The sequence below is a fragment of the Haliotis asinina genome, chromosome 2, assembly GCF_037392515.1.
Source record: "Haliotis asinina isolate JCU_RB_2024 chromosome 2, JCU_Hal_asi_v2, whole genome shotgun sequence".
Lineage (NCBI taxonomy): Eukaryota > Metazoa > Mollusca > Gastropoda > Lepetellida > Haliotidae > Haliotis > Haliotis asinina.
Genome location: NC_090281.1, coordinates 46078170 through 46094763, shown reverse-complemented (window position 1 = coordinate 46094763; position 16594 = coordinate 46078170). Strand labels below are relative to the sequence as shown.

The following is a 16594-nucleotide window of genomic DNA, read 5'->3' as shown; positions in this document are numbered from 1 at the left end:
TGAACATTACGAATGCTTTTCAGAGCCATGTAATGATTGACTCTCACACTGACTGGGCACATTCAATCCAGCAATTGTGTAAGACATTAAAAACTATATACGGCTTTAGCTCTGAATTTCGCAAACATTTTCCAGTAGGATATCACGACGCGTTATCTTCTTGTCATTGTCTTTGCCTAGACAGTACATATCAGTATGCACTTCACTCAGTGATAGGCGTCTGATAACCCGGTGACACATGACCTCTTATGCCAAGATGGACGTAAACCGTGATGTTATTCTGTCAACAATCCTGCTTATTTTTGTTGTTGTCGGCGCATTTGGTAAGTGCAGTCATTTACAGTCAGTTTCAAAATATTAGATAAGACAAAGCGATTTTTCAAAAATGGCAGATGTGTGGAGGTTTCACATGGGCGCATTAACACTTGTGCTGGTTCTCGAGAGCACATGAACGTAATCAGAAACTATATGTGTTAGCTGTACCCATTGAAGAGATAGAGACTTCAAGTGTCGCATATCGTATACGTGAACACTTTGGAGACAAACACGTACAGGTAGGACAAGACTCGGTGTCAAGGTACAATCAAAGTGTTTTTATGCGTAAGTATGTTTTGGGAATCACGTCGCTTTTCACTGCAGGACCACCCAAAGTCGTAGTCAAATATATAGGAATATATATTTGTATAGCAGGTATTTATATACATATATATGGAGTGCGTATATGTGAATGATAGAGACCGAGATGTTTGGACTCACTGAGGAAGTTGATTAAAGGGCGAGATTTTGTATCCTCGCATAATCAATAACAGCGTGCTAATTAACAGAATTGTCAAAACGGCAATTACGTCGATATAGTGATTCAGAAATAATTCTGAGAAGGTCGTATACTCACATAATGGGTTTTAAATGCACATTGATGTTCGTTCTGACGTGGGTATGACAATATTGATATAAATATCTTTATCGTCGTCTTCAAATTACTTTTCTATATCATTAAATTAAATAGTAATATATACCTGTACATTATTGTTTCTGGGGATAATTCAGACTATTTTCGCCCATTCTTTGCAACAATACATACGCTTTGTAACAAAAAAACAAGAAACTCCCCGATGTTTGTACTGCGCTTCTTGTCTGGAAACCATAAACAATTAAACACAAATATATTCTATTACAGCTACTCGAACAATACCGATTTCAAAATCGCCCGAACTGTCCCTGACAATAACGGATGATCATGATTATACCTTAAACATCAATGGAGTCCCTTGGTTGTTCAGCGAGAGTACGTTCTTCAGGGCTGATGGTCAGATGTACTCGGTGGAGGAAGGGACACTCCCCCTGGTCAGCGTCACAAATGGGAGCGGCGTGAACAGGATGGGTCAGTGGCAATCTGTTGACTTCCTTTACAAGGCGGGATCCCATCAGATGCAGACAAGTCTCATATACTACGTACAACCCATTTACCCACTGGTGTTGTTTAAACAGGTAGACGTATTTAGACCCTTTCCGTGTTGTCACAACCCTTAACGTACAACACACAAACCTGGGCACACGAAAAAAAACCACGAATCCGTTGGTACATGACCAGATGGTGGCCACATTAATGCATGCAAACATCTAGCTGCGGGTACATAAGTAAACTTGGGCAAAGCACTGTGACTGAGTGTCCCAGTCCACCCAGTCTGTCAATGCTCAATTCGTAAGGGTAGGAAAGCCACATTAACTTAATGTGCCAAATGTCTGCACGAGTTGTGTGATCGTCAGGGAGATACGAATGAATATATCACGTGGGGACCGTAAACAAACTCACACTCATGATATTGTCAAAGTTGCACATCAAACTTGGCTTTTGACAGAGATGTCTTTCGGGTGTTCAAGGACACCTGTCGTTTCTATTTCGGTATAACGTTTACGTTTTTACACCTGAAAGAAAACTAATCAGTTAGTATACGTTAAGGAGGTTTGACAATTGTGAAGAGCAAGTAAACCTATTGTAAAGGAAAGTGTTATTTTGGTTTTTAATAGAGTATAGATGAAGAAAACAAATCCACAAGAAATCGTGATATATTTGATACTGATTTAAAGGTTGTGGTTTGAACATGACGTTTATAGTGTTTCCGCTACGATTTCAGCTTTCAAACTTTGTCTTTAATTAGGACTGTGCAAAATTACCGGTTTCAGACATGGAAACAATACGTTTTGCCATACGCTGATCGAAAACCAGTATTTTGACATGCATTCGGAAAACTGCGTAACACTCGGAAATCTTAGAATATTTCCATTTTCACACTGAAAGTTATACGTTCGGTGGAAAATGCCAACCCCAACAACGAGCAATTTAATGTAATGCCCCTCAATACTATGGCAAAGGCTTCAGTATGGCAGCATTTTGAGTTGAAAGAATTTATATTTTATATTTTGTCAATATTAAAAGGTTATTTTTGTATCGAAGCTTAAATAAGCATTGTGATTTTGTTGTGTTTGGGGTTTATAAATAAAAGAGTACTTCAATTATGAGTAGCTTTTTGTTAAAAAAACTACTTGCAATACATTGCAATAAATATCGCAGTATATGCTTTGGCATCCCAATATATCCTATTATGAAAATTATCTATCTGCAATCCAAACCCCCATTTTAATGCTTATAATGTTTTGATGATATGCAATTAAGTAGTGAGTACGTACGTAGTCATTTTGTATATATAATTATCATCGTTTTTGTTCAACTAACAATAATGAGCTTCCACTGGCCACACTATAGTCCCTTGTGACCTCATAACTGACGCTCATGCTATCAACCACGTTTGCCTGTTTAAAAGTCAATAATGTACAGACCCACGTGTTACCTTGGATGTATCACACGCACTTCTCACTTCTCACAGAAATACCTTGATGACGTCCATGGCACCAGTGCCAGTCTGAGAGATGAAACCATTTCTGGCTTCCCAAGCTTCCAAGTGGTTGACAAGTCAAACATTGGTCTTGGTTTCTTGTCATACGGTGGTATGATGACCGGCGACACGAGAAGGAAGTTCGGGCCGTGAGTACTTCGTAACTTAAAAATTGGACAAAGGAACGAAACACTATGATTTTATATCCCGTGAAGCCAATTCTATTCATCTAAAACATTTTTTGTTTGTTGTTCCTTTCCGTGTGCTTAAATTTGTCATTTAATTATTCAGCGAGGATAAATATAACCAGACAAATTGATTTATTTTTTTTTGATGAGATAAATGTGAAGTGTTGCGATAGATTTTTCCATGTGTATATTTGTTATAACATTATGAAATGGCAACTTAGAAAGATAATACGTGGATTCATTCATGTGACTGAAATTATATAAGGGACCTGGTACCAAGAAACCTTTTTAGGTCTATATTGCGCATGCAATGTGTAAAATGTCTACATTTCAATGCATTAATGCTTTGAGATGAACCTTTGTTTCAGATGGGGAGAAGTGATGACTGATTATAATCAGGGCATTACTGGTGGGCCTCTGGTAATATTTAACAAAAACCAATCAGCCACTGCCTTCGTCATATCTCCAGCCAGTAAGTTCATGATATCATCCATGTGGCACAAATCAATATTAGATATACAGGGAGCCGCTCACTGGGGCCCCCTTGGAACAGTTACTGATGTACCTAAGGACTTTGAGATGATGACCATCGCGTACTGCGGGAACCAAGGAGTAAACAAGGTATGTGATAATAATCCTGTGATCAACTGCGTATCAGCACTATCCCTCATGCAGATATGGAAAAAGAAGCTCGTGATACCCCCACTCCCCACCCCACCCCAACCGTTAATATTTCACATTTTTTAAACGAACTTCATTGCATTGTATTGTTATGCTAAACAATGTGTCAAAATGCTCTGAAACTCTTTGAACTCTGATTTTAGAACAAGCGTTACAAACAAGAGAAAGTGAAACCATATGTTGTAAAAATCGGGTGATGTCAATAGTGTTATGTTAGATCGTATTACTTGCTGGAAATTATATATAGAATGTCACAATTTTCATTGAAAGGTAATGAAAAATGATTTTGGTTGATAAACACAATCTCAACCTCGTGTCTACTGATATCAAATATATCAACACGAGTTGATAAAAAAACAAGGCTTGTCGAGGATCAACGAGTGTTCATATAATTGGTATCAGTAGGCACGAGGTTGAGATTCTCTTTATCATCCAAAATAATTTTTCGTTATCTTTCAATGAAAAGTGTACATCTCTGAACACAGCAATGCCATTAGATTTGCAGTGCAGCGATGTCATAGCTTTGTGACATCATCAACTTCATGACGTCATAGCATTGTACAAAATCTACAGCCAAAACGTATTCTCCTAGGCAATATCGTCCGATCTTCTGTGGAACACAGTTTTGGATGATAATATTATAAATCTCCGATCTCGAACGTATATACACTCCTCCACATTAAGTTAACTAATGTACATAAACTCAAACACCTTTGTGTTGATGGGACCTATGAAATATTTTGAGCTATCTAAAGTTCCACAAAACGAAAACAATGAAGATTTAGGGAGACGGGACCCCGCTTTCATATCAATCTACCCATGTGCATTAAAAAACTTGTTTGACTGTTCATATCGTCTAGACATCATCACTGTTCGCCTTCGAATCTTGGTTACAATTGCTGAACTATTATCTTTGTACTACAAGGCCCTGGAGGACTGGGGGGCGTTCCTACAACACTACTATCAGCGTGATGACCGCTATGTCAAAACTGACCTGACTGTCAACTATATCGGATACTGGACAGATAACGGTACAACACATTGGCACGGTTCTTCATAGCCTGATTACGCTTGCCCTCTCCAGCTATCCGCCCAGCTGTAGATATTCAGTCTCACTGTTAAAGGGTCACTAGATATTTTGTGACTCAAACGCGAGCATATTAAACAACCATCAATAAGCCGGAGTATGTTGGCAATAGCAATGTAATTAAAAGTTTATGAGCATTTTTATATATGACGATAACACACTGTTGGGATGTATTTAGAAACGGAAAAATATGTATTTTTTTAAAAGAAATAATCGAACAATGTTTTTTATTTGAAAGTAGGTGAGTAGGTTTGTTTCACAACAAAATTAAACTTCAGATAATTGCTATATAGTGAATAGATCCAAGGACGTCTATTTATATACTCACAAAAAGTTAAGCAACGCATATTTTAATGTTACATTTTCAATTATTGAAATTGCAAATCATGGAATGGTGTAATCGACAAATATGCACATACGATTAACAAAATGAAATGAAATGTTATTGAGTAATAATGGTGAGTGAGTGAGTGAGTTAAAATTTATCGTCACAAGGGCAATATATCAGCCATATCGGGACGAGAACGATTAATTACAAAAATACATATTAATCAATAGCATGTAAAAACCTGTTAACGAAGGACAGTAAAAATAACTGGAATATCACAGATAAAAATGTAAAACTAGTGATTAGATGTAAAAGGGCTATAGATTGCCTACAACTGAAGGTAGATCACCATACTAGATAGGGACCATGGGGACTTACATTACTTTTGCTACCTGTATGGACCCTATCTGGATTTACACCATCCCCTCAGCCATTGGCTTTTATGCAGAGAATTAGCCATACATCAAAGTGACAAAAATGCTACATTTAAAAACCTAGAAAACTTAAATATACATCAATTGTTTTGGGACTTACGTACGAGTAATAATAGACTGCATTTTTGGAGCAAAGTGTAACATTGAAGTTCAAGTCAGTACTGGACCGTGAAGCAGTGTTCAGTTACGCGCATGACCATCACGAGCACGAATGCAAGCTTCTACACGTCTTTGCATTGACCAAATGAGCCCTTAAAGTATTTGGTGTGGAATCTATGTGTGTCGTGTGGAGCAGATTCATGCCACACATTTGTTTCTGTATGTTGTTTTTGAGGGTGGTTGTGTTCGGTGGATGTTATCAATATTATCAGATAAATCAATTCAACAGTCTCAACAACTTTTTGCATATTTTTTGTGAAGAGTATAATACAAGGCTACCGATCAGGTGCCCATTCATTGTAACAATGTTGACGCTTCTCATATCACCACGATTTAACAGACATAATAACTGTCACAGAGACATAATAACTGTTACAAAGGAGCACCTTTGTAAAAGTCATATTTAAATGTGTTAACTAGTTTTTCTAAACTAGTAATTGTCATTTTTGATTAAAAAAACGTAAGTCTGCATGGCGAGAAGTTATTTCGCGTTTTTTTCGTTCTTTTGCGTTGACATTTTTTATGTTTACCAGGAGCATACTACTACTATAACACTGTATCTGGGAAAACCTACGAAGATACGATACTTGATGTCATTAACTATTTTCCACAAACTGGCATTCCATTCAAGTAAGTTCTTGTAGATTCTCAGAAGGTGTGTTCACCAATGTGTCTTCAACCAGTCTGTTAAATGGGGGAAACGTGTGTGAACATATGACTTATAATATATGACCTATAATTTATATAGCATTGCTACAGGCGGCGTAAAACAACATTACACAACATAAATCCGGTCCACACTGGTTATGCAATGGTTTTGGTGTACTGTAAATAAGAAAAGATCACATGAAAGTAAGGCTCAAAACAACCAGAAACGACAACTGTTGAATGTGTTGCACTCACAATAGTATTATCTTAAATCTATGTTGAAATTTATGTGCTTATTGGCTAATTTTGAAACAGAACCTTCAAAATGGTCTGTTATAGCGTCAGGATTACGTTTCAGAAAACGTCAAAGAAAGTACTTTGCCTTCAACCATGTCATTATTGTCAACGATTAAAAAAGTATGACACAACACAAATGGAAATGTTTTAATGCGTATCTTATTTCATGTATAGTTAGTTGTATATAATTGAAAACAGCTAGATCCAACAAAGGATAATGCGTTATGTTGCAGATACATACAGTATGACTCGTGGTGGTACTTTAAGGGAGTCGGGGACGGAGTAAAGACATGGACAGGCCGCCCAGACATATTTCCCCATGGGATGCAGTAAGTTATCAAGCTCATACCTACCATGCTGCTGCCTCAATACAGTCCTATCATACTAAACTGGTATTACACAGTAAGTATTAAAGAGGTACTACCAGAGAACCAAATGGCTGCACAAGCAGAATTGCCACAAGCTGTTCAAACCGCCAACTGAACGACGACTATTCAAACACAACGGAACATGCTTCGTTTTTCACTCCTAATGTTGCTGTGTCATTATTCTTCCGTAACGAAACAAAGTTGTTTTGACTATTCCATGACAACGAAAGAAAATTGTTGGCCATTGAAAACAACGAAACATAGCTAACTTCTTTTACTATAATCATTCAAACACAACGAAACATAGATGTTATTTGACCATTCAAACACAACGAAACATATTTTTTATTTGACTATCCTGTCACAACGATAGATTGTTGTTATTAGCGTATTCAATTACAACGAAACATAGTTATTTTATGGCTAGTCAAACACAACGAAACATAGTTACTTTATGGCTAGTCAAACACAACGAAACATAGTTACTTTATGGCTAGTCAAACACAACGAAACATAGTTATTTTATGGCTAGTCAAACACAACGAAACATAGTTATTTTATGGCTAGTCAAACACAACGAAACATAGTTATTTTATGGCTAGTCAAACACAACGAAACATAGTTACTTTGTGGCTAGTCAAACACAACGAAACATAGTTACTTTATGGCTAGTCAAACACAACGAAACATAGTTATTTTATGGCTAGTCAAACACATCGAAACACAGCTGTTACTTAAACAGTTCCCATAGTCAAGCACACAAAGTAGCAAAGCATTTCCTATTTAGTGTTTTGAATTAGAAGAAAACGAAAGTTGACCAGAGTTAGCATCAACTGTCGACCACAATTTTAAATTTTCATATATTTCACTGATATAGTTTATTTCAAGGATACAGATACACGGAGGGAAATGCCCTTCAAGTCCTGAGGATGTGATAACAAGTGTTAATAAGTTTCTTGATTGGTGTTCAAATATTGAATGACGGATTTCGAACATGATGTTTATGACTTTGCTAAAATACCTGTTAGTTAATACGAAATGCAGAAGCTGGTTAACAACTATTACACAAAGAAATGTGCAATATTGATGTTTACGAAGGAATTACTGAAAACATTGGAACAAACAGGCACTGGTTTATGATACGCTCACATGCAATACATGACGAGTTAAAATGGCTCATTCCAGATTCAAATGAACAGAACTCTTGAAGCTGTAAATGCAACGGTTTTACGTATACTTGTATTTCTTGATACTTCCTCATCCTCACAATACTGATGCAGTGAATACATCAGTATCTTTGATGTTAAAGCTTAATGCGTTGACTGAATATCTCACAATGAATGTTTTCTTGTAGATGGTTGTACAATAAGACTGGATTACCAGTGTCTGCACACAACAAATTTTGGTAAGTGAGGAGTTTGTTATTTTTCTGCTTCTTTAAGTTCATTTATCAAGGCGATTCACCATGATGTGGTAGGAAAGACGGAAGAAAGTGCGTTGTAAGGATGAAACCCTCAAGCACAGATATGACCTATAGTAACCAAGAAAATTGGTTCGTCAGAAATGCCCAAATGTATTGTCGTCGTTGATGTTTGTGTTTTAAACATGTGCAAACCTTTGCAATAGATCTATTTTGTATTTTCTAACAGTATAGCGTTCCTCGTATTGAAGAAATAAACCTATGGATCTTTCCAAATAAGAGAAAAATGCTATTAAACAATGTTGGTGTACATGAAATTCGCTTGATTTCATTTCTACTGTTTTTATCAGTAATAGAGACGCGGTGTTGTCTGGTAGACTATAGAATAAATGTACTCTGGAATACATGAGCATGTTCTGTCTATAGTAACGTGAGTGCGAGTGTCCGAGTGTGTAAGTGTCAAGTTGTGTTATTAGTAAAGTTTTCTTCAGTTTTAGACTATCGTCTTCCCGAATACATGGCATCGTGGCTACCTGATTCCTAAAAACCTGCACATGGTATTATGGGAATTCCACCAAAGACATTCAGCAGTGATGCCTTCTGATAATAGACAAAATCTTTTTAGTATTAAAGACAGACATAAGTTCCTGTGGCATCCATGACATCTAGAATGCCATTCCCAACCAATCGGAATGCAACACGTACTTCCAAATGTACTGCAAGGTCTTCTTTAGGAAAAGCAAGATTTATGGAATCCAGCTTCTTTATTGTGAATAAGTCAACAAAGGCGGTGGCCTCAGCTAGAAAATATCTCTGTTGAACAGGTCGGGGGATACCACTTATGCTAAACAAAACGGTGGGAAGTACAAGTTCATTATAGAAGGCATAAGAGCGGTTCCCGACGATCAGGTAACGTCTCTGTATATACACGTGGAAAGATCATACTAGTTCCTACTTGCGTTTTGTTGGTTGAATATTTTACGCCGCACTCTGCAGCAGTCCTGCCATATGGCGACGGTATTATATGGATACATAAATACATAAAAGTTATTTATTGGACTAACATTCTACTGAGCTACTGAATACGTGAGGGAAGGAGTGTGATTGTATTCCTTTTGGGTCAATATTCGTAGCACGTCATTGTGGTGTTATACCAGCCTGACTGCAGTATCTACACAGGAATGTTAGAGGGTTTTTAACATATGTTAATTGTTCTATTTTACACTTAGACCTTTTGGGACGACCTTCTTAAATCTGGACGAGAATGGGGGTTGATCACTTATGAACAGGTAGGTCGAAACCAGCTGTTCTTTTTGTTTTATCATTGATCATCCAGTAGAGATAAGGACTTTGAACAGCCTTTTGAAATGATACTCGTGAAGATTCAGAATTTATGAATGTCAACGTCTTCCTAATGAACGTCGTGCTTTGTATACAAAAGGCGTTGACATCCATAAGGTGTCACATTTTCCCCAGGACTGCTTTCCACATGGATGCTTGGACACTACGTCACATTGCACATTACGGCACGGTCAAATGTCATCGCTAGGACTTGTTAACTGCTATTCTAATAGTCAAAACTAATTACTGATCAGAAACTGAAAACGTTGGAAGAATGGTTTGGTATGAAAAACAGAATCTTGTCCCCATGTCTTCTGATATCAACAGTTTTGTTCTATTATGTTATATATCAAATTGTTTGGGACTCGTATTGATATATTTGATATCCCACACTCAGGTGAGATTGTTTCTGTAGACATTGTTCAAATATTTCCCAGGATTGGCTGAACCACGAGTTTCTGAACGTGAAAGCTCTACAGACCAACGTGTCCTTGGGAGAGACGTGGTTAAAACAGATGGGAAAGGCAGGTGAAGACAACAACGTGACCATTCAGTACTGCATGTCCAACTCCAGACATATATTACAAGCCCTGGAGATTCCTGCTGTTACCCAGGTGAGGATACACTTGAGGGTACACATACATACAGTAAAGAGACTGACTTGAATACACATAAAGGAGGACTTTTATCAATTTAATAAATCCGAAAAGCTAATATCTGCGATCATGTCAGTTGGAAGTACGCTTACTCTCTGACTGCAGGTGTAAAGGTGAACTCGTCTAAATGAAAAAAAACCCAAAATCACCTATATCACCCATTTCTTGTAATTCTGTGTCTGCCTGTTGTAATGATCCAATTGTCTCGGATATTGTTTATTCTTTAAGTCACTGCCACAGTCCCATTATAGTACAGCTATTGATTAATGTAATTTCAACCATAAAGCATTTCACTCATAACGTTTCATAAATGATAACAGGTGTGGTGTTAAACCTGTTTATCGTTGCCGCTCTTTCCTTGACTTAAGAGGATTCCCTGCTGAATCTCATGTATCACAGGGTAGTCCCAGTGAAGGCGATGGTGTCCCCTGGCAGCAAGTTTTTTTTGCATATCCACATTATATACAAATGACGCATATGTTTATGTACCACAGCGACAAGCAGATAACGCCTTGGTCATCAAAGGAAACCGTGGGGAAATATTAAAAATATCTCAAGGCACCGTGAAGATGATGAAAAGTCCGTTTTGATCCGATATTTCGATTACATTAATAACTAGCTTTCTTTCTTCCAACCTTGATGCTAATATGCCAGCATGAAGTGGTAATTGTGATAGTTCATGACATACAATATATTACATGGTGTGTATTTGTTCTCCCAAAGGCCCGTGTAAGTAATGATTATCACCCAGGCTTGGAACAATGGAAGATCGGTGTCTCATCAATATTCGCTCACGCCATGGGAATCAGGCCATTCAAAGACACCTTCTGGACGACGCGATATCAACCAGGAAATAAATATATTGGTAAATTAATATACATAGATAGGTTCCTAAAGACACATGTGTGGGTGTGTGTCATTGACCTAACCACTGTGTGAGGCCATATTGCTAATATCGTGTATATATAACAATCCATTGTTGATAGTTAACACATATATGTATTTGATCACAACCTTTGAACTTTACACTGAACAGTGTAGTCTTTATCACACATTTTGTATTAGAAAGTTAACCAGTCACGTTGAAACCCAACAAAACCACAACGTTAATGCAACGTTGTGGGAAAGTCATGGATTGGTAACGTCATAGCTCTACGTTGTCACAACGTTAGTATTGCGTCATTTTGTGTGAAAACAGCGTTAAAACAACGGTGCAACTTTATGTTGAGAAATGTTATGCTCTTGTCTCTTCACAACGTTATAACATCTTGTCATGATTGAGTCTTCTGTAAAACTTTGAGACTCTTTCTTCATTGTACAGCGGCAGCTTCAGAAAACCAAAACAACATGCAAATTGACGAATAAACATTGAAGTGAATTTCTGCTTTGTTACTTATGTACTGTTCGCTTCTGAAATAAAACAAATAAAACAAATCAAACTATTCAACTAGTAATGTTAAACATAACATTAAGACACCGTCAAAAATATATTAACGTCAAGTGACTACTTTGAGGCTACGTAAAATGACGTATGACATCTTCAGGCCACCACGTTGGATTCCACAGAATAACGTTGTGACATCGTTGTGACAACATGAAATTGTTAGCTGGAAAGAGAGTCACACATGATAGATATTCATCATTTCAGGAGGAACATCCGAACCAAACACGGAGCTGAATGCCTTGATAGCTACCCTCAGCACTGGTCCTGTAGGACCAGGGGATATGATTGGGGCATTCAACGAATCAATAATAATGAAGTAAGTAGTAAACCTTGACGTACTCCATACAACGTAAGACCATTAAGTCGGTACTCCCACAGCTAAATTGGATTGCGTTGGGTTGCATCATTTAGAACACAAACTCGGACACGACAAAGCTCGAAACCATTAACAATTTTAGCATGATGTCTCCAAATACTTTCAATCGTTGGTAAGGTTGTAGATTTCAATTCAAATGCCGGCAAAAGAGTTACTTACTTGAAAACTAGATTTTTTTTTGCTGAAACTTTTATGAATCATATTATCAAACCGCTGATTAGAATGTGGCAGAAACACAGTTTCTCATGCATTCCACAGTACATCAAAGGTTTTGGTATTTTTTACTATTTTTGCAGGAGTGTCAATGCCCAAGGGAAGATTCTCAAACCGTCTAAACCTGCAACAGCCATAGATAATCAAATACGAAGGGTAATATGTTGATCGATTCTCAGTATATCGCCCATAAATGAAAGTTAGTGCATCGGTGAACTTATTTGCTATCCTCGTAATAGTGTTTTCGCCGTGTTGATTGAGTCGTACTCCTTTGTTATCCATGTTGCTAAGTCGTTAACGCATTGTCGATGCCGTAGACAGTATTGTGTGGCGGTTCTCTGACCACCGCCCTGTATTGACTGAACTTGTTTCTCGGCTAGAATCTCACATCGACAATATATCTTTTGGAAACAAAGATACAGCATTCTTTTGCATACAGCATATGTTCGCATGGATATATATTTTATCCTGATGAGGTTTTGTTGCAATGTCTTGGCTTGTGATTTCTTAACACATGAAAAAAATGGGCTTTTGTTGAAGGCAAGAGGGCTGAAAATAATTCAGCGCTGCGGTCGAACCTCGTTTACACGTATTCACAAATATTGTCCGGATACGTGAAGTTTAAGATGTCTGGTACAACTGCCAGTTACCTCTCTTACCAAAATTCTCAAAAGTAACTATATCCCACACAAACAACTCCATTAAATAATGTTAATTATTCGGGTATTTGCAGACTCAAAAATTCCATTATAGTCCTAAAGTCATTAGGGCGACAGGGGACAACAAATTTGGTCAATAAATTGCAAGGTTTACCACAATCAATCACTTGACACAATGATATGTACCGAAATGTCATTATGACAATGAATGGACCCAGTCATCTGTCCAGACCATGTGTATGTCTGATAACCCAAGGATCCAATATAATAAGTATAGAGTACTTCATTTGTGAAACAGTACTCCAGAAGGTAAGTCTTGTTCCTGTTTACTACAGCTCGCGTTTGGTGCAGACTTCAACGGCCCTTCTGGGGAGGTATACACCACTTACTGCGACCTGGGTGGAATATGGAAGTTTGGTATCATTCTGGCCGCCGATCTCCTGGCAGGGTACACGATATCCCCAACAGATGCAGGCTTTCAACAGCTGAATCAGGTAATTCACAACAGAAAGCACAGAACACCTACAGGTAATATACATTGGTTACTGGGGTGAATGAATGAATGAATGAATATATTTAATATTACCAGATACAAAGGATTAATTAACTTTTACAGTGGTTTCACAACTACACTGAATTGATAACTACAGGTGAGAGAAAGGGGATGGTGAGACGGAAGGTCATGAACAATTGTGCACTGAGTGAGTGGCTATGGTTTTAGGCCGCTTTTAGCAATGTTTCAGCAGTATCACGCTGGGGTAGATCAGAAATTCACTCATTGTATCCATGTGTGGAAACGAACCCGTGAGTTCGCCGTGACAAGCGAACAAATTAACAACTAGACTACTCCACCGCCCTCAATCACACCCTAAACGATGACTGTCAAAAGAAACAATGACTGTCTACTCCAAGCAACACGTGGGTATTTTCGCAACCCATACGCATCTCTGCAGAACAACAGCATGACGTTTTACGACATACCGTATCTGCTATTGACATTTAGCACGTACTTTTACTCTAAAGATCCTGTGCACAAATAATGCTGAAGTTCTTGTAAAAATAAACAATCTTCTCTTAACATTTGTTTCGCTTTTGCTGCAGTTTCCCACCAGCAGAGTATTTTCCCATAAAAGCACAAGCAGCATCGACATCTTCACGGATGACAGTCCCCTTGAACTGTCTGGCTGTTCAACAGTTAACTACTGTCTATTCTATACCTCACCTACCATAGCCATGGGCGATAAGTAAGTAAGATATATAAGTAAGTAAGGTAACATACGGTCGTGAAATAATTTGAAGCAAACCGAAACATGAATATCATGTTTCATTTCTTGTCATTTTTAAATGAAAGTAGTCAGACTGTACGTGTTTGGTGAGGTCGTAAAATGATTCATATTTCATATGGCTCACTGGTTACGCCTGTTACGCGCTCATTGTGCATTCTTGTCATGGACAATTTGATTGGACAGAATATCAAGGCTATACAAGACCGCCATTGTCAGAGCACGCTGTACGACAGAGCACGCTGCACGACGTGTTTGTAATGTTTAAAAGAAGCGTAGTGTTGCAATATAAAGTGATTAGATGTATCAAATAATACCGATAAATATTTATATATCCAGTTGAATGAGGTCAAAAAATTGAGGACTTGCTAATGCACTAAGATGCGCAATAGGACGGAGCCCAGGAAACGAGACTGTTGTGTTATCAATGTATTGACTTGTAATAATCAACAGGTAGGAAATGTTTCAGATTTTCGTAACTGAGCATTGGATAGAAGTTCGAATCAAATCTGTGAATGATTATATGTTATCATGAAAAATATTTGTTATCATTCTAATGAAATTTATATGTGTTGAATGCTCGTTCGACATCCGTGAATGATTTTTTTCTATCAAGTTCTGATACTCACACATATGCAATCTTGCACAGACAAAAACTCAGAGTTATTAATCGATATCCCTTTCACGCCACTTTAGCATATCACAACATTATCAAAGCGGGGACACCAGAAATTGACTTCAGACAATGAACCTATCTTGGCAATCGAACCTGCGTGACGAACGAACGCTTTAATTCCAAGGATATCCCACGGTCCCATTAACTACTCAGAGAAAACCATACTTTCCCTGACAAACATTACTATGTACCCACTTCATGCATATATTTCAGCACCGTGGTCGTCGTCCTTGGCGAGTTGGACAAGTGGGTGCCGATGTCTCCGCAGAGAGTCGTTGATATCAGCATGGACACCGATGTCACTATTCGCATTACGGGTGCTCCCGGAGAGGTGGTCACATTCTGGTTCAGCCTCAATGACCAGGTCGTCACCGTTAAATGCACTATTGGTCCCAAAGGGTTTGCTACTATTCTCTCCAGAGCGCTTACTTGCACTTCCGAGTAGCTTTAGTTGCTACTAAATAATTATATATTCGAGACTTTGCCTCCTGTTTTTCAAACAAACCAGATGAGAGTGCGTGATGACATAGACCACGTGGGATGAGTTGTTTCTAATCATTGACCCTTTCAAGCATGTACTCTTGAACATCTCAGTTTCAACTGTTTCCAGCAACCCGTTCTTTGTCGTAAGAGGTGACCAACAGGGTCAGGTGGTCAGGCTCGCTGTCTTGGTTGCGTAGATTGTTGTTCATGCTATTGGTCACTGGAGTGTCTGGTTGAGACTAGATTATTTACAGACCGCCGACATATAGCTGGAATATTGCTGAATGCGACGTGAAACTAAATTCACATACTCACTCATGTTGGAATGCTGTATGACGTGAACCATGTGCAACCAGTTGTATGTTTTGAAGTGGTGAGTTCATGCTCTGTCTTTTCCTGAAGAATCGGGCTTGTAAAGGAAATTTGTTGAATTCCGCTTGTGTCACCTTTGTTGAGAGAGAGAGAGAGAGAGAGAGAGAGAGGGAGAGAGAGAGAGATGGAGAGAGAGAGAGAGAGGGAGAGAGAGAGAGAGAGAGAGAGAGAGCACTGGAAACGATATGTCAGTTTAGGAGTGTGTCAGTATGAAAACTTGTTAACTGAGGAACAGTAGAGCAGGTGTCACATCGATCAGTTAGCAAACACTGGAACAAATAACAGGAGCCGCTAACTGAACCAGCTATGACCATTTAACAACTGGGAGTTAATTAACCTAGCACTTTCAGAGGTCGTCGGTCCGGGAAAGCGAAATTTCAATATTCACTATTCCCAGTAAAGCAAAAATCGAAGTTGTGCTAGAAGTGCAAGTGAACTGCTGTGAAAACATCGGGTTACAGTCCTTCAGATTAGCGAGCAACTCCAAAAGTCGATATCTGAGGGTTTTAAGGAAAAACTAAACTCAATTTTTGGTACTCTTTTTACCACTGCATATGAAAGATTTCTGAATTGTCATAAACGGAACA

At 38.2% G+C, this 16594-nt stretch overlaps 1 protein-coding gene across 2 annotated transcripts; it reads left to right on the top strand.

The window, feature by feature from the left end:
• The first annotated feature begins 225 nt into the window (after positions 1-225).
• LOC137272585 (uncharacterized) lies at positions 226-15631 on the top strand. 2 transcript variants are annotated; one of them, XM_067804975.1, is made up of 17 exons: positions 226-323; positions 1178-1488; positions 2886-3043; positions 3451-3703; positions 4689-4794; positions 6305-6401; positions 6950-7045; positions 8439-8489; positions 9329-9413; positions 9734-9793; positions 10283-10459; positions 11225-11366; positions 12150-12261; positions 12618-12690; positions 13529-13687; positions 14295-14437; positions 15366-15631. In XM_067804975.1, exons 1-17 carry the CDS (start codon positions 239-241, stop codon positions 15595-15597), a joined length of 2340 nt encoding a protein of 779 aa, XP_067661076.1. In that variant the 5' UTR covers positions 226-238; the 3' UTR covers positions 15598-15631. The 2 variants fall into 2 exon arrangements, with proteins under 2 accessions (XP_067661076.1, XP_067661077.1); XM_067804976.1 differs by lacking the exon at positions 226-323 and adding an exon at positions 535-600.
• Positions 15632-16594: the final 963 nt, after the last annotated feature.